Below are 24,325 nucleotides of genomic sequence, written 5' to 3' on the forward strand. Positions count from 1 at the left end.
GCATCTACGCATAGCACCCCACCACCGCCATGTGACAGGACGTTGAGATGCGACAGTGATCTGTACCGCGGCATAATGGGGCAGAGATGGGGCCAGGCCTGGTCATGGAGCCTGAGAGCAGGCTCTTCCTGATGCTTGATCAAGAGGCGGTCAACGTGTCTAGATTTTATCCCAACGAAGCTGTCTCCATCGTCTCAGAGGCCTGCTCCAACGGTATCTCGGGTAATCTTGATGGTGGGCAAGACGGCCAGGAACGGCGCCCTCGACATTGCATTGAAGATCAACGGCGCTATTGCACTACCCGCGATGCTCGACATGGAGCTCTTAGGGGCACCGAGCCTAAGCCATCATGCCTCTAGACTGCGCAGAGGACATGCCACAGGGCCTCAGGCCCAATCAAGCTGGGCGTCGGAACCACGCTATCCTCCTGCCTGTCATGCTCATGCTCCCTGTCTTAGCGGGACTCTTCTTGAACCATGACGTGCATTTCCTCCCACCATCAGGGCCGGGGTTGAGAAGCGCCACTGTAGTGCAGCCACCCTGATCGGGATTCACGGCCAGCCTTCTTGCTCTGCGCTAAAGTGACCAGTCATCTCGTCAATGCTTCCTCCCAACGTCGCCTAACAAACGAAACGTTGCTACAAGACCGTACCGCGGCCGAGGGGCAGAGAGAGGTGGGAGAGACGGCGGGGGACGACGGACAGAGACGGGACAAGTGGAGGTGGACGCGGAATAGTGCTGAATTTAGCACCTATGGAGCGAAATCTTGCCGATTCAGTGGAGTCGACGGGTGTGCCTATCTCCATCGTCGACGACGGGAACGGTAGGTTGGCGCCTGGAAGCGCCGTAGGTAGGCTTGTGCTCCCTCATGAGGGCGGCGCTCCCTCCCACGCGAACGCGGGACCCCATGAGCTCTCCCACCATGGAGGGCTCTTGTTTCTCACCACACCCTGGGGGGCCGCGCCTGGGCTGCTAGCGCTTGGGGGGCAGCAGGGGACCGGCCAGGGGATGGGTATCGTGACAGATGGCGTCCAAGCCGAAGCCGGATGCCGTTGGAGGCTCTGGCCCACTGTAATGGACGTCGAGAAGGTCAGACGAAACACGCTCTGCTCCGAAGGGGAGTGAGGCAGTTGCAAAACCAGTGAGCCGGGGCCCGGATTGAGTCGACATGAGAGAGAGAAAAACAAGGGTCCCGTCGTCTTCCCCAGCACACGACGGGTCCCCCATGTCTGACGGTGGAGAGAGAGAGAGCCATGTTGGAGCAATGCCACCCTCCATGCATCGCCCTAATGTAGGACGAACCACTTCTGGCCAGGTCCCGGCCATGGCCAAGATTCGCCTCAAATTACTACGCACGCAACACATGCTGGGGGGTGCTCTTCCAGCAGGTAGGTCGGTAGGTAGGTTGGTAAGTAGGTAGGAGACAAACAGTGGAGGTAGGTAGTGTAGTGAGCGGCCGTACAGGGACGTAGTCGAGTTGGCGAACCGGCAAAAGGCCATCATCATTTCACCAGTCTCGTCTTTTTTTTCTTCGACTCGACTTGACATTGGATGTCTGGGCACTGAGGGGCGTGCTTGGTTTCGTCGTGATTCACAGCTGCATTTACTCTTTTCGCTTGAGGCGTGCTTTCTCCTCTGCCGCTCGCTGCAACAACACAACAGTTCAGGCTCTTTTCATCGGGTGGAGTGAGTAAACCCCAGCGGCGCTTCCATTCCCAAATCTCCTCCTGCTTCGATCGCGTGCGTGTACCTTCCACTCTTTTCTCATCTCAAGCTCCCGTCGACTTCCATTGATCCTGACTGAGGAAAGTGCTCCGGGTATAAAGATTCTCCCAGCGCACTCATGCGCCTTAACACACCAGGCTCTCCTCCTCCTCCATCATTACTACCACCACCACTCGCTCAACCACGACCCGGGCGACCACAGTCCCCTCTTCCCAGCCTAGACCAACGAATCGTATCGTTCGCCGTTGCGTTGCCGTGCTTGCATCGCGCCGCTTCGTTTCCGAGCATATAGATCGCCCGACGTCAAGCGGTTCTAGTCGCGCGTAATCGGGCCCCGTCACCACCTAGCCTCACGTCGACCTGCTTCCCGCCTTGACCAAGGCCATTGACCACTCATTTCCTCGAGGCTCACCCACGAACCGCGGTCGACATCATGCACTCCAAGACTAGTGTCGCCACCAATGGCACTGTTGTCGACATCGGCGGCAGCAAAATGTACGACAGCGTCGCAGAGAGACTGGCCGAAACTCTCAACGCTCCATACTCGTCCACATCCAAGCCCGTTCTTCCTGACGAGCTGCTGTATGACGACGTTGGCTTGCCGATCTGGAACCAGATCATCTTCACCCCGAATTCTACCAGACCCACGACGAGATAGCTCTCTTCGATAAGCATGGCGCAGACATTGCGAAGCGCGTTCAGGCTGGTGTCACAGTGATCGATCTAGGAGCTGGGTTAGTCAATCATTCCCAAGCAGCACACCACCATTGACCCCCCGCACTCTACCTAACCCTCCTTGGTTGGAAGCTTACCCGTTCTTCGACTAACACCCCTTCCCTCTAGTGACACGCGCAAGGTTGGCCACCTTCTGGCCGCCTTCGACAAGGCCAAGGTTCCCACCAAGTACCTCGCCCTCGACATCTCTAGATCCTCCCTGGTTCACAACATTAGATACCTGGTTGACAAGCACTCCAAAGCCAACTCCTCAGTGACGTGTGCTGGTATCTGGGGGACATTCCAGGATGGCATGGAGTATGTGCAAAAGATCGAGACACCACGTCTCTTCCTCTCCCTGGGTTCCGTGCTGTGCAACGATCCTTGGCCCGAGGCGTTGTCCCACCTCAAGTACTGGGCGAGTGCGCTTCGGCCCGACGACCTACTGCTCATTGGTATGGACGGACACATTCTACCCAACAACAGGGAGAAGATCTGGGACGCGTATCACTCCTGCGACGACCTCTACCACACCTTCTTCCTCAACGGCTTCAAGCATGCCAACCAGCTAGCGGGCGAGGAGTGGTTCCGCGAGGAGGACTGGGAGTTTCTCGCCCAGCTTGAGCATGAGCCCACGACTCGTCACCGGTTCTTCTTCCGAGCCAACAAGGACGTCAAGCTCAAGATGGGGCGCACCATCAAGAAGGGTGAGGAATTCGACTGGTTCGACTCTCACAAGTACGGCGAGGATAGCGTTCGCCTCATGTGCTATAAGGCAGGACTGAGCGTGCTCGATGTCTGGCAGGCGCCCAACTCGGAATTCCGTGAGTCCCCTTCCTTTATCATGCCGCCTGTGGCGCCGTTTACGATTCCATGCTGACGAATGCAAGGTCAATATCTCGTACGCCGGAGAGGCGACAAGGACGAGCAAGACGACGCCGACAGCGCCGTCTCAGGAGTCAATTAATCAACCCCAGGACCCGGGTGTCACATCTTCCCCTCCAAGCCCTATAATACTTTTACCCCGAAAAAAAGGTGGGCAATTATTGCTGCGATTATCTGAGAGAATACCACAGAGGGACATGGAAGGCGCAAAGGCGGATAGACGCTGTGGTCATCTAGGTTAGGCATAGGGTCTCCTCTTCCTTTTCATGGACGCTTGCGACGAGGTGTTCCCACCAAGGATACCTCTTGCCGATAGACTTGGGTAGGACCGAGGGTTCAGGGGGGATCTGGACATCGTGATCGATCCAGGCCCAGATGCGCTTGAGCGCGTGGTACAGCGGAGGGACGCTCTGGTGAGAGGTGGTCAGCACTTTAATTCTGTAAAGCTATTGCAGTAGACCGAAGAGTGGCAGAACCAGGCTGCCCTATAAAACGGACTGAATAAAAAGGCGAGGGATTTTGACTTACGCTGCGAACTGGCGTCCGAACCACTTCCTCAAACCAGTCTCGTGAGACCTTCTTGTGGTCGGAGTGAGTAGCGAGCATGCCCAAGAAGAAGACTGGCAGTAGAGGCGCCTGAGCCGTGAAATGCGAGCCCGATGTCGGCATGATGCGGATGCATTTTGCCAGGTCCGTCAAATTGGCAAGAACGTCGGGGTGGTTGCGAGGGAGCCTAAGAGTTGATTAGCACACCGTGCCTCACCATGAATCATCTAGCAGGAAGGAGCAAGCAAGCCTCCCCCTCCCCTCCACATGACGTTTCTTCCACCTCCACATCCCCGGCTGTTCTTCTCATATCCATACCTGAAGAGTCGACATTGCAAGTAAATGATGGCGGCAAGTCTCCACGCCTCGGCCGTCACGTCCGTCATGGCCTGGTTCGAGTCGATGATTATGTCGTCCGGGCTCTCCCTCACCCACTCTATCACCTGCGGATGTTTCTGCGCTTCCTCCCATGTGATCCCTTCGCGGCTCCATTGTCGCATCTCCTGCAGTTCGCGGTGAAGGTATCGTGCCGTGATGGGAACGATGGTGCTGTCGGGTTCCTGCTGCAGGCGGGCAGCGCAGTATGTCACTTGGCTCATAGTGTGCAGGAGCTTCTTTGAAAAGCCGCAGCCGCCATGGATTTCGAGCATATCCTTCAGCGTGCCATAGAGCAACCAACCGAATCTGCCCGACTCCACCTCGGGGTCAAGTGTCGCTGGCGAGGGGAGAGCCATCATTGGTTGGGCGAGGATGACGGCTCGACCGACGATGATGGACTGAGAGATTCGCAAATCGCTATACTGGACGTTGTCGTCTTTCCAGAATCGGCCACCCGGATCTGTCGCCTGCAAAAAGTACTCGCCTTGCTTGAATCCTTCTAACCAACGAGGCTTGTATGGTTTCTTCAGCCGCCGTTCGGTCAACACGATCTTCATGCTAGTTAGATCCCACCCACAACAATGCGAACGAAAAACGCAGGAAATTTCCGTCACACTCACATCTTGCATTGAGAGAAGAACGGCCATGGTAATGACTTCATCACCACCCCCAATTCTTCTACTCTCCGGAGCGACGAGAAGCTTGCTGAAATACTCGTCTGCCATGATGTATCGCTCATTGATTCGTTGTCGAATGCGTTCATCCGGAAGGTAATCATAGATATAGACACCAGCCAAACTCTGGATGGCATAGCGGATGCCTTCGTTCTTATGCATTGGGGCCAAGTCCCTCAGCCACAGGTTCGTATTACTGAGAACACTTCTCCCAGGGCACCAGTTTTTGGTATCTAACAAGATGGTCAGCTCCAGATCGGTTCTCGCCCAGCACACGCCGTTTGCTCGTGAGAAACGACTAAAGGAGAGAACTCACAAAATTCAAATAACCGCCTATCAATCCGATCCATCTTGGCCTGGAATCCGAATTGCGGTGGCAGCATTCTTGGCTCATTGGTCGACATGAGCTGCAATGAAGACTCCGGGGGCGTTATTGGCGAAGATGTTGGCATCGTCGGTGATGAACCAACTGACATCAATGTCGAATCTGTACTCACAGGGGACACAGTCCCGCCGGTCAACACGGATGGCACAGGCACGGGCCCGAAGATGGTCACTGTACTAGGACGGCGACTCGCAGCTGCTAGCTGGGTTGAGTTCGTCGGGATCTCTTCAACATCATCGTCTGATGACGGTTGTATAACGGTAGACGGCCGTCTCGATGGCGCTCTTGAAGGCCAGTTGAACTTGACATAGCCGTTCACCTGGCCGTTCTCCGGGCGAACATAGCGAGGAACGGTTGACACAATTAACCGCTCGCCATTATCAGTGAACGGGCTGACGGCAGGGACATCCGCTGGCACATGCGTCTCGATGTCTCGGGCCTCAACAGCAGGCTCCGGAGAGCCGACCGGGACCGCGGGAAGGAGACGAGGCAGACGAGGCGGTTGAGAAGCTTGGTGAGAAGTCGGTTGATGTCGAGGCGATGTGGCTGAAGGAAGATTCAGTCCCGCAGGCTGGGGTGCTGCATGGAACGTCAGCTCACCGACTCGATAGTCTACCATGGCATGACCGGGTCAATGGAAAGCTTTGATTCCTCTGGATCGGAACTGGAACGGGAACGAAGTCGGGAACAAGATGGATGAAGATGGGTTCTGAGCCGGATTGTGCGACGGGGTGAGAGTAGGAGCGAGAGCGGGGTGGGTGGGTGCATCATGTTCTCTCTCACCTCAACGCCCAAGGTTACACGTCCATGGCCCGAGACCCATCTCAAGATCCGCCACAGGGATATGACAGGGACGACAAGATGAGAGGGGAGACCCCGTCAACAGGGAGAGGGAAATGGGTGAGGAGAGAAGGGGGAGGTAAAAGGAGGCGGCGGAGGAGGGACAACAGGTTCGTTTCCTCACCTGGAAAAGACGAGGCCCAAGAGCTGCTGTTGAGGTCTTCGGAGAGGCTGTAGAGCACCTGCGACGGAGACGCCAAACCAGCCGGCAGCGGCCATGGATTGTCAAATAACGAGACATCGGTGGTCATGGACCCAGGTATGCCGTCGGGGGCCCGTATATCGGACGCGGCTATATTCACTGGGATTATATCGCCATCCTGCTGCGCGTACTTGACGCGCTTCAGTGGACGTTCTGACTCTGGCGAGTCCTCCATCTGAGCCGCTCACGCAGCAGCGAGCTCGACAGGCAGCAAGCAGGGCACGGCGGCGGGGGTACTCCGATGGGCCTGCAGCGCAGGACCGAGCAGGAAACTGCGTGTTGCAGTGAAATGGGGAGAGAGATGAGAGAACAAGAAATGGAGTGGCACTCGGAGTTGGCCGGATCAGGGCACAACGGAAGACCAGCGGCAGCGGGTGGCGGCAACAGGAAGCAACGGCAGCGGTTTGACGACGAGAGAGGCCAGTGAGACGAAGAGCCGCCGGGCACTAGGGAGCAGCAGCGTTCAATCGTTGCGGGCGCGTCACTTGCGAGCCTGTTGAGATACCAACGGAGTGGTTCGCTTCGAAGCAAAAACCACGCCTGCCGAGAGTGGATTGGGAGGGGGAACCACTGGGATTGCGGGGGCGAAAGGAGACAACAAGAGAAGCGAAGGAGGAAACAACACAACCAAGGGGCCGGCAGAGGGGTGTTGAAGCAGAGTCAGGAAGAGCGTGAGGTCATGGTGTGAGTCTGGGGGAGAGTACCTGCATTAAAAGGCACGCCGACCGGGAGCGTCCAGCTCTCTGGGACCCGTTCATAACTATACTACTAGGAGACGGGCTCGAACAGAGCCGTTGGACAACGTCGAGGCTTGATGGTTGGATTGCAGCCCCTCCCCACTTGCGACCTGACGAGCCTAGGGCCCTTAACACAAGAGACGACGGGCGCGCTTCGAATGGCTAGCATCACGTCGCCTCATGATAGCAGATGCAGTGTCGCCCGGCCACGATCGGTAGGGCGGGAGACCTGAGGGCGAATCTCACCCACCATCCCCTCGCCTGCCGCGCCTCACGCGCCTGCTGGCGCCGTCGAAACATTGAGCGAACGGGAGGCGGAGGGGATGAAGGGGGCGGCATGGGCAAGCGTGATGGGCCTGGGTCTACGGGAGCCACTGGTCGAGATGAAGGACCAGGGGTCATTTACGAGGGGGACCAAGATGAGTTTAAAGACAAGGCACGAGGTACCGCAACGAGCCACCAGCGGGGAACACGAGAAAAAGCCACGGTGGATCGCCATACCTCGCCAGCCGGAGGGCCAGGGCCCAGTCATCCGTCCCGTCACATTGGGGGTCACACACACAAGCTGCCGTGGTAGACGAGGCAGTCCAGTGCCAACAGTACAGCAAACGGTGCTGGGTACAAGCTGTGAGACGGGTTGTGGTGACCCCCGGTGCATTAGCGTCGCCCTGGCTCTGTTGTCTCTTCTCTCAATTCCCTGTTGTCTCTTCCCCATCCCCCGTTGCCCACGCGAAAAAGCTGTGCCTGTGCCCGGCACCGCGTGTCTTGCCTCTCTACCGGCCTCATAAGGAGCAGATTCCAAGAGACTGACGGGTCTGGCCGCAGCATCCATATTGTCGACCGTCGCTGAGGTATTACCGTCGTCGTCCCCCGCGGATCCAGAGACGCAGGACGCTCACCGAGTGACTGACAAAGCGGCCCATCTCGAGCGCCTAACCTTGTCCCTCGCCTCTCAGTACTGGCTTCCAGGCCAAAGTACAACCTACGCAAGCAAGCAAGCAGTCAGTCAGTCGAACAAGCAAGCAAGGCCGCCGATAGGTGTCCAATCTTGGAACGGTTACGCTACACGCTGCCCTTCTCTGTCCAGCCCGAGCGCGCGCATCCCTTTTCTTCTGTCTTAGCAGTCCGAGTGCGAACCCCTACGTCGACAGGCACAAATCCCAACTGCCAGTCCAGTCCCCCTCCCCCTCGTCGCCACAAAAAGATTTTGCGTTCCCGCCGTCGCCGCCGCGCCGCGCCGGATCCGGGACCTGCCCTTCCCTTCCTTCTTCACTAGCTTCCGTGCCACAGCTTAGCCCGATACTGCTAGGTCCCGCGTGGTTGGCTCAGTCCCTCCCGAGCATAGTACCGAGTACATCTGCTCAGCTTCCGGCACTAGTATAGTCTTGAGGCAAACTAAAAGCTTCAAGCTTCCGGGAGGTACCATGTCGATCCCGACAGTTGCCCACGTCTTCGAGACCGGAATCAACGCCGCGCCTGCCGGCGCCATGGAGAACAACTCGCTGGATAAGCTGGACGCCTTGGTCCGGCTCCAGCTTGCAGCCGCTTCCAGGGAGTTGGCCATGAATGCTGGAGACTCTTCGTCTCCCGACAACTCCAAGAACCTCATTAGTGATGTCGGAGAGTATCTCACCCAGACAGCCCAGATGTGGTTTTCCTTGACAGATAAGCTTGTTCAGGGACCTCATGTGGCGGTGGCTGCTGAAGAGGCCCACGAGCAGAGCTTTTCTAAGACTCACATGTCCGACTTGAAACCCATGGCCATCATGGACATGAACATCACCAAGCTTAGGTAAGGAACTCTCAGCCCTCAAAAGCAACGCGCAGCGTGTATCCTCATTGGACTAACCCCATCTCTATAGCAAGATACGCGACCTGACCGAGAAGTTCTCCCGGGATGTTGAGGAGATCTGGCGGCGAAGACCTGAGCCTGGATCGGTGGTCTCTGCGCCATCCTACCAGACCGCTTCTCCGTTTCCCACCATCAAGACTGAGATGAGCTGGAACCAGTCGTCTATCGTGGGAAGTGATGTAGATCATAGAGTCCACAGCGGCCAGAAGATGTTGCTGACGTCGCACATCGCTGATGGCCATCCGTCGCCTGGGCCAAATGCATCTGCTTCAGATGATTCCGAAGAAGACGAGGATGAGCAGTTCGCCAAGATCGACATGGAAGCCCTCAAGCAGAGAGGCAAGGGCTCTTACTACTGCCCCTTGGGACACCGATGCGATAAGGGCGGGGTGGACAAGGACGGTAAACTGGTGCTCTTTGACAGAAACTCTTCATTCGCGTATGCTTGCCACCTGGTGGTCCTCAAGTCGGACCCGGTTGAACGAGGCATCAGCCATTCGCTAACCCCAGTCACAGGCAACACTGCAATAAGCATCGAAAACCATGGCGGTGCGATGTTCCCGGATGCCCAAACCCACCCAAGAAACGCAAGTTTGCGCGCAGAGATGGCCTGGAAAGGCACAAAGCAACAGTCAAGCATCGCGTCATGACATGAGTCCCCTGGTCATCAGCTCGATCTTGTGCTTTGTTATGGGGTGCATGACCTCGACCGGTCAGTTCCCTTACATTTAGAGGCTAGGCTATGATTGGGGGAGGATGGCCGGTGAAAAACACCCATGCGGCTCCTCAGAGCCCGAGCTGCCCGACATGCAGCATGAACCAATGGCGCCGCGCCCAGAAGCCTCGGCCAAAGAACCCGTTCCAGCCAGCCCCAAGCGTGGTTGGCAACAACCTCTGGTTGCACCCAGCAACCAAGGTTGACCTACACATCCATCCATTGTCCTTACAGTCATGTAGGAGATGAGACCACAACGTGGTGATGACCTGTCTGTCCCTGGGGAGGTGGAGGTAATGGTCAACAGGTACAGACCATTGTCGCCCTGTCGAGCGTCTTGAGCCACCAGAGACGGTGCAACTCAAATCGTGACGCTCCGTCATCGTCTCCACTGTACATATCAGTTATCCAGCATCTAAGGAGGGAACACAGCTCATCCCGGCTGCCTCGATGAGGATATTGCAGCCGGTCATGGGTTGGGCTCATTACCGGTGAAAGCCACCAGACAAAACCAGTTCTTACATATGCAGCTAGCCCTTGGGCGAGGATGCAGGGCATCATCCAGACAATTGCAGACGACGTGCGTGCTTCTGACAAACATGGGTTATCTTGCTGGGCGGCAAAATAAGTAGCTCAGATGGTGTTGCATACTTGGACGACGACTCGGGAGAGGCCACGCATCCGGGCAGGACTGGGCCGTCGAAGCCCAAGAAAAGCCCGAGGTGAGGCGAGGCGCGCAGAGTAGAAGACGGATAGCGACATCACCAGAGCAGAGTCGGCAATAGATGACGGACCTTGACGCTTTGGTTGCACAGCCGCTGCGGGTCGCCGACGAGTCGTACGACCGATCTACACGCCCAGATCCTTCGAGAAAAGGAAGCACCGCCACGTCTGCGGGTGAAACGGGTTTGAGGTCTCAGCAGGGATACTGGAACAAAGCTGCCAGTTCCCGCCCAAGAGATGCGTGAGACAGCGGGGGGATGCTTGGATGGGCAGGGCAGGGCAGGGCATGCTGCGGTTTCGCCCGCCTGCGGTGAGAAGCAAGACGCATCCCAAACTCGTGGGACAGTCGTGCCTAGGCAGGACAGGGCAGCAGGAGCTAGATGACCTGCAGCCGGAGCATCTCGAGTTGCAGAAATGCGACGTTTCGATTCAGGGTGCTCTAAGGAAACTCTCCGGAAGAGAGAGGAAGGGGGAGGGGGGGCAGTTGTGCAGCCTTTGCTCACATTTTTCTCCGTCATCTTGGACGATGATCTCCTAGCTAGGATCATGGGTTCAAGAGACGCTACCCTGGCGATCAAAGGGATGGACCAGCCAGTTGGAATCAGCGATACCGGGGAAATGCGCACGGTGACGGGACACACAGATCATTCTGGGGTGATTCAGGGGCAGCGGCGAGCGTGATAGGGCAAAGCAGGCGTTGGGGGGAGATATCCACGATCCAAGATGGAGCCTCAAACCGGCGTTGCGATCCGATCTAAATGGCCAATCTACGCTTCTCCACACACCCTTGACAGGCCGACGTGACTGAGAACGGACTCGCTCCGCGCAACACCCTTAGTGGCGCACGTGGCTTCTTAACGGTGCGGGACTAGGACGTTAGTAGGTGGGAACTTGCATGGATTGGGCGAGGTGACATCGACACCAGGCGGAGGGGAGATGAGAAGAGAGCAGAAGGAGAAGAGAGGAGAGGAGAGAGAACAGAGACGAGAGAGAGAGAGAGAGATGAGCGGTGTGAGGTGAGCCGGATGAGGACGGAAAGGCACATTGATGACACAGCGCCAACTTGAGCTTCAGCTCTCGGGATGACGAGACGAGACGAGTCAAGAGAGAACAATTGACAGTGCGCGCCCAAGTGTCCACACAGGCACCAACAAGTTGAAGAGAAGAGTGAGCGCACCGTACTGTCCCGTACTACGTAGCAGGTATGTACAGTACCTACCTGTCAAAGACTACGATTCGTAGCGTCTACCTACCGTACCCAGAGGCATGGATGGGATGGGTATGTCCCGGGAGAGCAGATCTCGTGGAGATCCCAACAGGCCAGCAGGCTAATGCGTGGCGTTTGTGGGCTTCCCAGAGTTGCTGCATGTCAGGGACCTACGATGTAGGAGCAGTGCGGTGACTAGCGGTGCAAGTTGCAGACCGACAGCAGCACGACACCTACACAGAGTGACAGCCATTGCGTTGTCTCAAGTGCTGTTGCAGCGCTTATGTCGTCTGTCTGCTGATGGATGAGGCGGGACCTGAAGATGGACTGCCCTTCCCTGCCCGGGTGAGGCAAGGCAACGAAGCACGGCGGCGACGGCGGAGGAGGCCGTGGCATGGAGCGACAAGGACGCCAGCCATGCCGAGAGCGGCAGAGGTTGATGGAGCAAGGCGAAGCTTACTGACCAGCTAGCCGGGGTGTTTTACTTTTTCTCCCTTTCCGGGGGGTGGTAGGGGGGTGGAGCAGCTGGAGAGGAGAAGAGAGTGAGGTGAGGGAGAGATGGAGAGAGAGACGATGGATGGTCTCTTTTCTCTCGTCGCAATCGGCCGGGCGTAGATGGCAGCTGGAGTTGTCGGGTCGGGTGCTATACTGTACGGGCCGTAGAGAAGGATGCCAGGAGACGCCAGGCCAGGCCAGGGTACCTAGGGAGCTGGGCTGGTTGGTGTATGTACTCTGATTCTTGTTTGAGGCACCCCCGTGCAGCCAACGAACGATACACAGTCTCTGATGGGTGTTTCTCTTGCCTCGTTTTGTTCCTTTTTTGGCGGCCCCCTCCCCTGCTGATTCTGAAGCCGTCGAATCGAGACTTGAGGCTGGGTCGACACGACACGACACGTCAATCAATCTGTGTCTGTTGATGAGGGCACCCGTCCCCGTAAGGAGTACGGATACATGGCTACCCCATGAGATTGGAGGCTGCTCGCCTTCCCCTGCGCTTTGGGGTTGGGCGCCTTGCGACAACGACATGCCTAGCCTTGCACAGCGCAGACAGTTCGGTACTGTACGTAGTACATCGCCCTGCTTGAGCGTGGGCGCACCAACAAAGTACCTTTTCTTTTTGTTTCCTGTCCCCTAAGATCAATCAACGGAACGGACCATGGATGGGTTGTTGGCGTCAAATGAGTCGACCGCTACTTGCGCTGCGCAGACAGACAGACAGGCATGGCCTCCTCCGAGTCCCGGGCCGGCTTTGGTCTGGCCTGGTTTGGTCTGATCTGGCTTGGTTCGATTCGGGTTCGGGAGTTGGGGAGTAGTTAGAGTTAGGTTTGTGATGCAATATAAAATCGCCGTGCGCGCCCACGGTAACTCTCACGGCGAAGGCGAAGATCTCCATCTAGGCTAAGCTAAGCACATAGACTACAGCTCCCCTTCAAGAGGCAATCGCGACCTTTCCACCTTCCTTTTTGTTATTCATCCTCCTTCCTCTTGGTTACTCTTGGTCGCCCATTGGACATTGCGTACTCAGACTTTTCACCTCGATTTTCAGAAGAGAACAATGGCTGCTACTTCTCCCTCCCTCCTCATTATAGGAGCCGGTAACTTTGGTGCCGCTACCGCTCTGTCCCTCCTGAGAAAGGACGCCAACGCCAAGGTCACCATTGTCGACACGGCCGAATATCCCAACCCCAGAGCAGCCTCGCACGATATCAACAAGATCGTCCGCGATGACTACCCAGACAAGCTGTACATGCGGCTGCTGAAGAAGGCCATGCCCCTCTGGCGGCAGGACGATCTATACAAGAAGTGGTATCACGAGGTGGGTATGCTCCGGGCCGACGCTACCTCGTTTGGCGAAGACAGCATTGCCTCGTACCGCGACATGGGCATCTCCAATGACTCGGAGATGCTTCCCGTGGACGAGGTGCGCCGCCGCTGGAACGGTGCCTTTGCGAGTGCCGACTTCAAGGGCGTGGACCGGATCCTCTGGAACCCTAGCGTGGGATTCGCCGAGGCTGACAAGGCGCTCGGCGCGGTTGTCCAGGCCGCCGTGGACCTGGGTGCCGAGTACGTCGTGGGCGAGATGGCCAAGCTCGAGCTCGGAGCCGGGGGCCAATGCACAGGCGTCGTGCTCAGCGACGGCAGGACGCTTCGGGCAGACCAGGTGCTCATGTGCACAGGCGCGCGGACGGCACCGCTCCTTGCGCAAAGCGCGCCGGATCGACCGCAGCTCCACGCTGGCGACAGGCTGTTGGCCACAGGCGCCGTAAGCTTCTACGCGAAGCTGCACGGAGCGCAAAAGGACAAGTTCTCTACGATTCCCGTGCTCAAGAACTGCTTGCCGCAGGTGAAGGGTAAGGTTTCGATGCAGTCTAGTGCATGACATTGACTGAGCAGGGTGGGCTAACATGCGTCGCGCTGCAGGTGAGGGCATGTCGATACTCGATGACGGCACTATCAAGTTCAACTGCGACCTATGCTTTACAAACTTCCAAGTCTTCCCCGCGACCGGCGAGGCAATGTCGGTGGTGCCCGACCAGTCCATGTACAACACGTGGACGGGCCCTCGCTTCCTCAAGTTCTTTGAAGATCGTGCGCGGCGGACCTTTAACGGGCTCTACGGCAAGGAGGTCGAGGATATCAAGATTGAGGCCTACCGGATGTGTTGGTAAGCAGTTAACCCCCCTCCCTCGCACTCGCCCTCGGCCAGATGGGACTCGGACTCGCAGCTGACCGGTTTCTCTTCCTTCAAACAGGGACGCATCTACGCCGACGCACGACTTCCTCATCTCGCCGCACCCGCACTGCGACAACCTGTATCTAGCCACGGGCGGCTCGTTCCACGGATGGAAGTTCTTGCCCGTCATCGGTGACTACGTCGTCGACATGCTGCAGGGAACCCTGGACAGCGACTTTGCCGACCGGTGGGCCTGGGACAAGAAGGGCGGCGACGGACACTCGGCGAATCCCACGTACCAGATTGTCGGGGACCTGCAGGACTGGACCCGCGGATGGGCTAACTAAGCTAATCACTCCCTTACCATGACGAGGACGAAGGATGAAGGACAAACGACAACAGCAACTACAAGGCCGAAACCATGGCGTTGGGAGGCGCCAGCCCCGTCAGAGGGCATCAGAACTCTCTCTAGTGGGATCAGGATCAGGACCAACAGGGACAGGGTCCAGCCTAGCCAGCCTAGGCCCCCCTGGTCGACTCCCCATTGATCTACCTCTTCCCCATGTCTATCGAGAGATTCACCTGGTTTTTTTATTTCTGACAGGGGATGAGCATGGCCAGCAACTCGGGAGTTGGCAGAGTCGACTGCAACCCAATCAATCCACGAACCGACTGACTACGCCTTGTGCCGAAACCCGGCGTCGGGATGAGTGCCGTCTATACCCAGCCAGCCAAGAAGCGCCTCTTTTCGCCTTGTTTTTGGCGGTGGTGGTGGTTGTCCCTGCTGCTGTTGTTACTGTTATTGTTATTTGGGTTGCCTCACTTGGCCCCATGCTTCTTCCTCGTCGTCTCCCCCTTGTTCTTCCTTGCTACCCGCCCCTGATTTTTCTTTTTCTGGATCCTTTTCTTGTTGTCGGATCTGGAAATTAAGTGTACTGTACTTGAACTACAGACAGGGGAACTCTTGCGAGATGCGGAGTCTGTGGTGGCTTTTTCGATATCCAGGGTTTACTCTCTTCTCTTTTCTTTTCCCCCTTCGAGCTATCTATAATCTCACCTTCAGCTCTATCCCCGTTTTCATTTCCATATTTCTTTTTTCACTTTCACGGGGCATCTTGGGTCATCATACGGTCAGCATAGGGATTTGTATTGTATTCTTGCGCGAAAATTGGTGTGAGGGAACGAGAGGTGCAAAGAGAGGGACATGGACATGGCATTTTGGAAAGGAAGGGATCATAGCAACATTTTGCATTTACAACCAGATAATTCAAGCACACGCAATTCGAATCATGTCTGGGCAGGACTCGAGTCTACACTACAGTATCAGACTGTCTGTCAACCGGCATCCCTCCCTCGTTTGCATTAGGGCGGTCTGAGAATGATAGGTTCAGAGCCGACCTGCTTTCAACCCTTGGGCTTGGCTGTCTGATCGATATGTGACAGAAGCCGCGGCAGAAAAAGAGACGAGTCAATCGCGGCAAGGCAGGGAGGAGAGACAAGACAAGACAAGACGGCACACACGCCCACACGGTCAATGCGCTCGTTTCAATTTGATCCTTGATGACGACATCCATGGCCAAGCGATGGGAATAGGAGATGGATACTACATACCATGTCTGTAAAGCCAGGTCATGCTGTCAAGTCACGAGGATGCCCCACGATACCAAATGGTCCAGGCCACCCCTGGAGCTGTAGCAAGATAGCACCGAGATGGGCAGATGCACATCGACTCGGTAGTTGGTGCCTCTCTCGTCTCGCGGACACCGCTAGATGATCCCGGCGTGGATTTATGCCAGGGGTCAAGAGTCAGTCAAGTGGCAACTTGTGGTGCTGAAAGTCAGGGATTTGATGCAACGCACGGCCTGGAGGGAGCAACTAGAAGGGAAGGAAAAGAAAAGAAAAGAGAGCTTGTAGACAAGATCTCTCTCGTCTCGTCTCTCCTGTATTCTCCCACCGCACTCTTTAACCCCTTTCAAGGTTTTGCCCTCTTGAGCAAAGGCGGTCAGAGTTTTGTTCTCGAAAGAGAGTAAGGGTCTCGTCCCTGCAACATGCGGTGCGTCCCTGTAGTTTGGTAACCGTGGCTTGAGCGTGTGGGAGTGAGTGGATACGGATTTGACTTTCTGCGCGCGTGCGTCCATGTGTGCGTGTGTGCGAGAGTAGATGGGGGGCCCTGACAGGTTGGGCACGTCATTGGCATGGCATGATGGGAGGGAGTTGTCATGAGTTGTGCCCTCTGAGCAAGGGGGTTTCTCTTTTCTTTCCGTCGCCTCGCGCAGAGTCAAAAACAAGCGAGCTATCCGTCGGGGCCGACACAAAATGTCTTCACTTCAGCTTCTGTAGATCCGCGCTATCGACGCTGAATCCTCAGGCTGGTGCTTGCTCCGGAAATCCCCCACCCTTAGGGATGTAACCGTAACTAGGGTTCCGTTCCCAGGGAACAGGGTCGTCTCCGTGCCTAATCGCCGATGACCCTTTTCCCAAGACGCAGAATGTGACGAAGAAGTGAAAAGAGGGCTGATGTCACGCGGTTGGTGCCGAGAGACAAGACCAACAAGAAGCAACGGCGTGTCCCAAACACGGGATATGCAATCTCTCTCTTTCTGTCTCTCGTTTGGAATTTCCGTCTCCTCCCCTCCTCCCCATCTGCGGCTGCTCGCTTCTAGCGCCAAATGCACGAGCAGGGGAGGGGGGGTCCTCTCCTCTGGAACCAACTGAGCGGTCCGACCACCACAAAGTGCATGAAGCATGTACATTGCATGTTCCTTTTCCCCATACCGGTCTGAGTTTTGAGTGCCCCACGGTTACGTAGGTGGGAAAAACCCAGGTGGTGTTGGTTGGAGCGCAAGTCAGAGGTGCGCCGGGTGCTTGGCGACCGAGAGGATGCCCTGCTTGCCGCTGCCTCTCTCCCTGCATGATGTCTGTTCTGTCTTGAATGATTTGCTTGGAGTTGGTGTTGTTGTTGTCTTTTGTGGTTGAGATGATCTCTTGGCTCTGTGGTTGGCGGAAGAGCTTCTCCTATCTCGACAACTCAAGCCTCAGTCTTTCAGCCAGCAAAGCCATCATTCTCAAAAACAGCCCGCGGAACCGCGCTTCTAGCTCCATGTCATGTCTCGGGCTGGCTCCACCCCCGACCATGGTCCCAACGACGCCGACGTCCTACCTCGGGATACCCAGTCAGCCGGGACAGCCCTGGAGAACGAGTGTTCAAGGGGGACCCCACGAGCTGCGTACTAATCGAACACACCCATGTCAACAAATATAGGTACTTCTGCACCTTTGTAACTGGTACATCCAGAGGGGAACTTGTTCATGGGTGGTGGAGCAAAGGACGAACATGTCGAAAAAGCAACGTTTGAGGAATGGGTCCTCCCCTTGGATCTGCGAGATTGCACCTGAAACAGACGAAATCTCACCGCTTCCCCCCTCGATAATGGGGGGAACAGCTTCACTTGTGGTGAGAGAGCATGGTAAACGTGGGAATCCCATGTAGATCTCAGGAGGTTGTTGACGAACGATGGAGATATCACGGTGAGAGGTATCATCATCATCATACATGGTCCGCCTGATGTGAGCTGTCGGGTTCCAAATCAAACTCGATATCCATGCCGCCGATCCCTCTTTTCCGCTTCCCAACCAACCAACACAGGGCGGGAAGTCTGCATCACCATCTTCATCATGTGATGATGGCGCTGCCTCTTGCATTTTGCATCTCTCACTCTCCAAGCAAGTAAAGGCCAGCCGCCCCCTGTCCATCGTGGCAGGCCTCGCAGTAGCCTCATCTTTGACGGGTTATTTTACCGTCCCGCCGATCAGAAGAGTGATGTCTCTCTTTCGAATTTCCACAAACTTGGCGACGGGTCCGATGTGGCTGCCTCTTTGTGTTTTGCTTTTTCCTTCGAGATCCCCCTCATGAGCCCATTTCTTCTTGCCATGACTCGTACCGTATCGGATCGCTTGGACTTGCTCTCACAAATTGCTTTTTTGTTATCCTTCTGTCCTCGATTAGAGAGGGGGAACGGTTCAGGACTATGGGGCCATTCCGTGTGTCCACCGGTTGATGCGGGAATCACCCACATGTTCCCACCGAGTTTGAGTGGTGAGGGGGGATCTCGTTTCTCCTCGGATACCAATGTCGGCAAATTTTGATCGAGATTAATGTGTTTTTGTTTAGCCCTGTGAGATTTGCCTTTGTTGGAATTACTCCAGAAGGAGAGGGGTCCACGTGGGAAAAAAGTTGGCCCAGAGACACGAGTTTCAACAGCTGCGAATGCAAGTCGGCGGGAGGACCCGCAGGAGGGAGCCTGTCTCTGGTGTTTTGTGTCTCTGTGTAGGGTATGCTTTTTGGATGAGTTGGGGGTGATGGAGGAGAGTGTCAGACTGTTTAGGGAACCGGTGAGACGGTCTCGAAGAGTAGAGTACAGCCGGTGACAACTTTGTGGAAACTAGAGCCTATCGGCTAAGTGAAAATTGTCCTATTGGAGATCTTAGAGGGCCTCGACTGGGTGGATGGCCGCATAAGCCATAACTATGTGACAAGACACTCACCTATCCATGAGAAGTTGGCCAACTTGGCTCTATCCTCTCGTCCGAACAACTCATGACTGCATGTAGGATCTATACCGGTCCCACTAGGAGAGAGAACTGACAAGAGAAACTCAATTACGCGTATTTAACCTTGCAGGAAGCTATGTAGCTATCGTGAGACTGGACTTTGCCATGTCAGGTTGGATGTAACGACTGACGTTGTCCGCAGACGCCGTGGGAATATGGGTCCCAATTGGGATGTCCACCGTCATCAAGCGAACCAATCCCCTGTGGCTTAGTTGGCTAAAGCGTCCGACTGTTACTTGCAGACAATCGGGAGATCGGAAGTTCGAGCCTTCCCGGGGGAGCATTTGCTCCAGTTCATTTTTGGCTGGCATTTCTTTTTGATATCATCTATCATGTTGCCAACTTTCTCTCGGGTTCGTCTTTCTCTTTTCGCCAGGAGGTGGTGTGAGACCCATGTGTCTATGGACAACACCAGACATCCACCTTGCTTGATGTGCTGGTATACACCATCGCTTAACACAATACACAACAACATCACCGTCACAAAATCCGGGAATGCCCTCACTTCCATAGCCAATCCCAAATAGCCAAGCCCTGCGTCGAGACCGAAAGTGCAAAGCCGACCCTGTTACCGGCCAGATGGTCATCCACCACCACCATCAGCCAGACATACAGACCAACACGCATATACCAGGCGCGTGGCCAACGTCACTCTGCTTTCACACAAGCCACGTTTAAAAGACAATGTCTCGTGGGAACCGGCAGCAAAACCTCCCTCCACAGCATGGAAAGCCGAATTAGGCACATCCCGAAGCCCGCCCCCGTTGGGCAGACACTCCCAACCACGGCGAATTGCTGCCCGAAACTTTATCAAGTTCGGGTTTCCCATTTCGCCTTTCCTTCCCGTGGCAGCGGCTTCTCCGGCTATTAGCGGGTTTCACCATCTGAATAGACTCGAGGCCAGCCAGGTTGTCGACACCCTCACATGCCTCGATGGTTGGTCCTGTCATTTCTGCATACGAGATGCTCGACATCGATCGAGGAGCTTGGATGTGATACTCCGGTTAACATCTGGTTTAACCGTTAAGCGCGCTGAGGGTCTATCAAAGAGAGCTTGTGCCCAACATCCGCCGTCGTGATATGTATGCCCAACGGGTTGACACAGACAGACCTGCCCTGGACTAGCCTAGACCCAACGACAAAGGAAAGGAGTCTCGTGTGGATGACATAGCATGGCAGTTCACAGTTTTCAAACACGGTGTACAAGTAGATAATACCATGACCGACTATATTCAAACGCTTCAATGCTGTCTATACATATCCAAGCACCATTTTAGACATCAATCATATCGTGCCAACATAACAAGAACTCTCTAGTAGACCTCGAGGACATATCGTCCCTCCTCCTTGAGCTTCTCAATCTCCTTGCGGGGATCGATCTTCTTGCCCGCAGCCTTGGCCTCGTGGGCGATGGCCTCCTCGAGCACCTTGGTCACGTCAGGAACGGGCCAGGTAGGACCGCACAGGTAGAAGCTGCCCTCGTCCTGGATGTACGCCTTGGCGATCTCCTTGAGAGTCTGGCGCATACGGTCCTGGATGTAGATCTTCTGAGGCTGGTCACGAGAGAAAGCAGAGCCGATGAGGGTGACGACGCCAGCAGCCAAGTAGGCCTCCCATTCCTCGCCGTAGAGGTACTCCTCGCGCTGGTGACGCGAACCGAGGTACAGGAGGATGGAGCCGATCTCCTTGCCCTGGGCCTTCTGCATGGCACGGTACTGGACAAAGGCACGGAAGGGAGCAAGACCCGTTCCGAGACCAGCCATGATGAGAGGAGCAGTGTCCTTGGTGGGGAGCTTCATCACCGAGGGCTTGACCGAAGCAGTGAGCTTGGCGCCGACCGGCAGACGGCTGAGGTAGCGAGTGGCATGGCCATATCGAGTGCGGCCACGGGGGTCGACCCAGTCGACCACGACAATCATCAGGGACACGGAGTCGGGAGTGACAGCCTGGGCAGAGGCGATAGAGTACTCTCGGCGCTTCAGGGGGCTGACAATCTTGACAAGGTCGTGGAAGTTGGGGTGAGCCGACTTGAACTCCTCCAGAATGTCCACATAAGTGAGGGTGTCCACCTCGGATCGGCGCTTGAAGTCTTCGGCACCCTCCTGTCCGCCAAGGGTCTCGAGCTTCTTCTTCTCCGTCTCGTCGGTGGCGAACTCGGCAAGGGCCTCGTAGAAGCGCTTGGGAGGCTTTCCGAGGATGTCGACGTTCTGGACGAGAGCCTGGTAGACGGTGCGGACCTCCATCAGAGAAGGATCCTCGCGAGAAGGCACCTGGACCAGCTCGGCGGGGTTGAGGCCGTAGAACTCGATGAACTGGTTGACCTCCTCCACGTCGTTCTCAGCGTGGATGCCCAGAGCCTCACCAATCTTGTAGGTAAGGCCAGAGTCGCCGAGGTCAAACTCAATGTGGAAGATGTTACGGTCATAGTCCATGGGAGTGAGACGTCGGTTCTCCTTGACCGTGATGGTGGCAGTCTTGACAGAGAGGTCGGGTCGGAGGGCAGTCTTGGTGCCATAAGCCTCCTTGAAGGCAAGGGACTTGGCGGCGACCTGCCAGTCACGGAGCTCAAGGGTCTCCTCAACCTCCTCCTTCTGGTGGGCGACGAAGCTGTTGCTCTGGATGGTGCGGGGGAGGTTGGGGTTGACAAAGTCAGCCTCGACCTCGGCCCAAGCAGCGGGAACCTCGAACTGGCGGAGGCACTGGCCGATGGCATCAGTAGCCTCCTCCAGAGTAGGGGCCTGGCCCTCGGCGAGGATGTACTGTCCAATCTCCTTGGGGGAGATATCAGGAAGAGCAACCTTGAGGAAGGACAGCTCAAGGAGCAGCTTGGCGAAGAGGGGATCCTTCTCGAAAGCAGGGGAGAAGGTAGAATCCAGGATGTAGAGCTCGGCGGCCTTCTCCTGAAGTCCCTTGCGGAAAGCAACGGGGAGTCGCTTCTCAACCTCGTCATCCTTGAAGTTGGAGAGCTTGACAATGACCTTGCCGCCATCAGCAAGACCCCTGATGATATCAACCTCCTTGAGGACCTTCTCGTCACCAACAACAATGGTGCTGGCCTCGTTGATGTCATAGGGAGCCTCAAGAGCCTTCTTAGAGGCACGGAGGTCACTGCGGACGATACCGCCCTGGGTGAGGTTGTCAAAGACCTCGTTGACGTAGACGTTAGAGGTAGACTCCTTGGAGAGGAGGTTGCCAATGACGCTGGGGGAGTTGATGGCAGGCGAGTTATCGAGCTCCCAGAAGGTGAACTGCTGGGCCTGGATGAGAGAAGGCAGCTTCTTGGCCTCGCCGTCGTTGCCAAAGATCTTGTGCAGGGTGTTGACCAGGCCCTGAGGAGTGAAGGCCTGAGCGGGAGTGTACTTGATGTCAAGAACATCGGGCTCGCTGTCAAACTTGCCAGAGAAGGCAACAGTGGTGAGAACATCGCTGTAGAGGGCGGACTGAGTAGCCTCATCCTCAACGGCAAGCTCATCCTTGACCTGGCCAAGAACAGCAATGGTGCGAGCAGAGGCGGGGATGGCCTTCAGGAAAGCCTCCTCGATGAAGGGGCGGTAGATTCGCACATTGATGACACCAACCTTGGCACCATCGGCAGAAAGCTTGGCCAAGACCTGCTTGGTAACCTGGGACTCAACGCTACCAAAGGCAACGAGGACGACATCGGGGGTCTCGTGGCCGTGGTACTCAAACGGCTCATAGACAGTGCCGAGCTCATCGTTGAAGAGCTTAAGCAGCTCAACAGCCTTGCCGGCGGTGTCGAGGCGGGTGTTGAGCTTGCCGACTTCGGCGGAGAGCTTGGTGTACAGATCGGCGACGCCGTTCTCGCTCAGGGCATCAACGACACGGAGAGTCTCTCTGGCGACACGGACACCATCATAGATGTGAAGAGTAGGCAGGAGAGAAGCCAGAAGAGTGGCGAAGACGGACATGTGCTGGGCCTCATAGGTAGAGGTGCTAGCGACCAGGCCAAGACCGAGATCCTCAGCAATGCGAAGAGCAGTATCGTAGTTGGAGATCAGACCCTTGCTGTCCGAGTAGTCGAGAGCGGCGATATGGGCGACGAAGGGGCTGGAGACCCCATAGAGGAGAGACAGCTGGTCGAGGGTTCCGCGCAGCTGCTGGAGGCTGCCCGAGGGCGCAACCAGAGACTGGGGGATGTGTCGCTTGGAGACATCGAAGTCGGGGAGAAGATGTAGCCAAGGGCGAGGGCACCGGCGCCGACTCGGGTCTGGAGGGGGAGAACGTCGGTAGAGTAGCCGTGGATGTTCTTCTCGTTCTGGGAAGCCCAGTCCTTAAGGGCAATGTCGAGGTCGAAGGTCTCAGGGGAGTAGGAGAAGATCTTGTCGGACAACTTGTAGGCGATCTGCTGGACGAGCAGCTGGGCGGTCACGTAGGTCGGGCCGGAGATGGAGGAGAGAGGAACCCGCTGGCCGAAGGGAAGGCTGGACGACAGCTTGGTGAAGTCGGACGAGTTCGTCTTGGCCACGGGGGCCGGCTCCTGATGAGGCATCCTGGAGAGGATTTTCTGGTGATTGACCCGAGGAGTTGGAGGATCAGATCGATTGAAGGAGGGGAGGGGTCAGAGTATCGCTCTTGACTGCAAGGCAAAAGTCAAGGGGAGTGCCTCCAACTCAAAACTGCTGACTCTCAAGAAGCGAGATGAAAGGATGTAAACACAGCGTTTCCCAGCAGCGAAGAGGATAAAAAGAGCGCTGAAGAGGGAGGGAAAGAGGGGAAGAGAGGAAAAGATGTGCCCTTGAAGAGGCGACTCAACGGGGCTGGATTTGTAACGAACTCCATCCTGTCCAAACTAACGGCTCTTCTTTTTTTCTTTCGTTGACGGATCTTGCTCGGCCTTGAGAATTGTTGATGCTTCGACAGAATCACGCAATTGGGCTAGACCGGTTTAGGAAAGGTGTTTCGATGTCGCAAGATGGCATTGTGGGGTGACAAAAACGACTCGGACAACCACTCTAGAAAACACCGCTAGATAATGCCATCAATTCTTTCCCCTCCCCCACACAGAGTCTGGCCCCTGATGGAGACCCCGAAATCCCGATGTGCCAGCCAGCTTCGTCTTTTTCTAGCCTCCTCCGAGTGCCGGCCGGGCCGTCGGGGGTCCTGTAGCCGGTTGCCGCCCGAGCGAGACTCTATGTTGAGGTCAATTGATCATGTTGACGGGGAAAGGTCTAATGAGACGATTGAATTATACTTTTAATCTCTTTTGATCGCCTGAACACCCTACTAAGGCTTGCCGTCTGTCATGTCTCCCCTGCGTGCCTGGCGAATGCACCATCTGCCGGGCTAATGGCGTCCCTTGACCAACAGTGCCACCACCGAAGCAGACTTTCTTCAACCGATGTCATTGGCTAGTCCCCAAAACTCAAACGCTAGAATAGTTACCACCAATTAGACAATGAGAATAGAGATTGTCGATATTCTCACCGAGTCATAGTT

At 56.1% G+C, this 24,325-nt stretch overlaps 5 protein-coding genes across 5 annotated transcripts; 3 read left to right on the forward strand and 2 right to left on the reverse strand.

Annotated features, from left to right (window-relative positions):
- Positions 1 to 2,158: 2,158 nt before the first annotated feature.
- MRS44_004999 (uncharacterized protein) lies at positions 2,159 to 3,406 on the forward strand (the record flags this gene model as incomplete). Its single annotated transcript, XM_065622405.1, has 4 exons — positions 2,159 to 2,317; positions 2,368 to 2,459; positions 2,569 to 3,263; positions 3,330 to 3,406. 4 exons carry the CDS (start codon positions 2,159 to 2,161, stop codon positions 3,404 to 3,406), a joined length of 1,023 nt encoding a protein of 340 aa, XP_065478477.1.
- A 151-nt stretch (positions 3,407 to 3,557) lies between these two features.
- Positions 3,558 to 5,926, reverse strand: MRS44_005000 (uncharacterized protein; the record flags this gene model as incomplete). The annotated part of the gene is made up of 5 exons (XM_046270649.2): positions 3,558 to 3,734; positions 3,853 to 4,057; positions 4,189 to 4,799; positions 4,869 to 5,155; positions 5,239 to 5,926. 5 exons carry the CDS (start codon positions 5,924 to 5,926, stop codon positions 3,558 to 3,560), a joined length of 1,968 nt encoding a protein of 655 aa, XP_046135843.2.
- Positions 5,927 to 8,510: 2,584 nt separating this feature from the next.
- MRS44_005001 (uncharacterized protein) lies at positions 8,511 to 9,588 on the forward strand (the record flags this gene model as incomplete). Its single annotated transcript, XM_065622406.1, has 2 exons — positions 8,511 to 8,878; positions 8,949 to 9,588. 2 exons carry the CDS (start codon positions 8,511 to 8,513, stop codon positions 9,586 to 9,588), a joined length of 1,008 nt encoding a protein of 335 aa, XP_065478478.1.
- A 3,550-nt stretch (positions 9,589 to 13,138) lies between these two features.
- MRS44_005002 (uncharacterized protein) lies at positions 13,139 to 14,604 on the forward strand (the record flags this gene model as incomplete). Its single annotated transcript, XM_065622407.1, has 3 exons — positions 13,139 to 13,934; positions 13,978 to 14,248; positions 14,337 to 14,604. 3 exons carry the CDS (start codon positions 13,139 to 13,141, stop codon positions 14,602 to 14,604), a joined length of 1,335 nt encoding a protein of 444 aa, XP_065478479.1.
- A 5,577-nt stretch (positions 14,605 to 20,181) lies between these two features.
- On the reverse strand, positions 20,182 to 23,378 carry MRS44_005003 (uncharacterized protein; the record flags this gene model as incomplete). Its single annotated transcript, XM_065622408.1, has 2 exons — positions 20,182 to 22,993; positions 23,041 to 23,378. 2 exons carry the CDS (start codon positions 23,376 to 23,378, stop codon positions 20,182 to 20,184), a joined length of 3,150 nt encoding a protein of 1,049 aa, XP_065478480.1.
- Between the last annotated feature and the right edge of the window lie 947 nt (positions 23,379 to 24,325).

The sequence above is a fragment of the Fusarium solani genome, assembly GCF_023522795.1.
Source record: "Fusarium solani strain SB1 chromosome Unknown bctg00000002, whole genome shotgun sequence".
In the NCBI taxonomy this organism is placed as follows: domain Eukaryota; kingdom Fungi; phylum Ascomycota; class Sordariomycetes; order Hypocreales; family Nectriaceae; genus Fusarium; species Fusarium solani.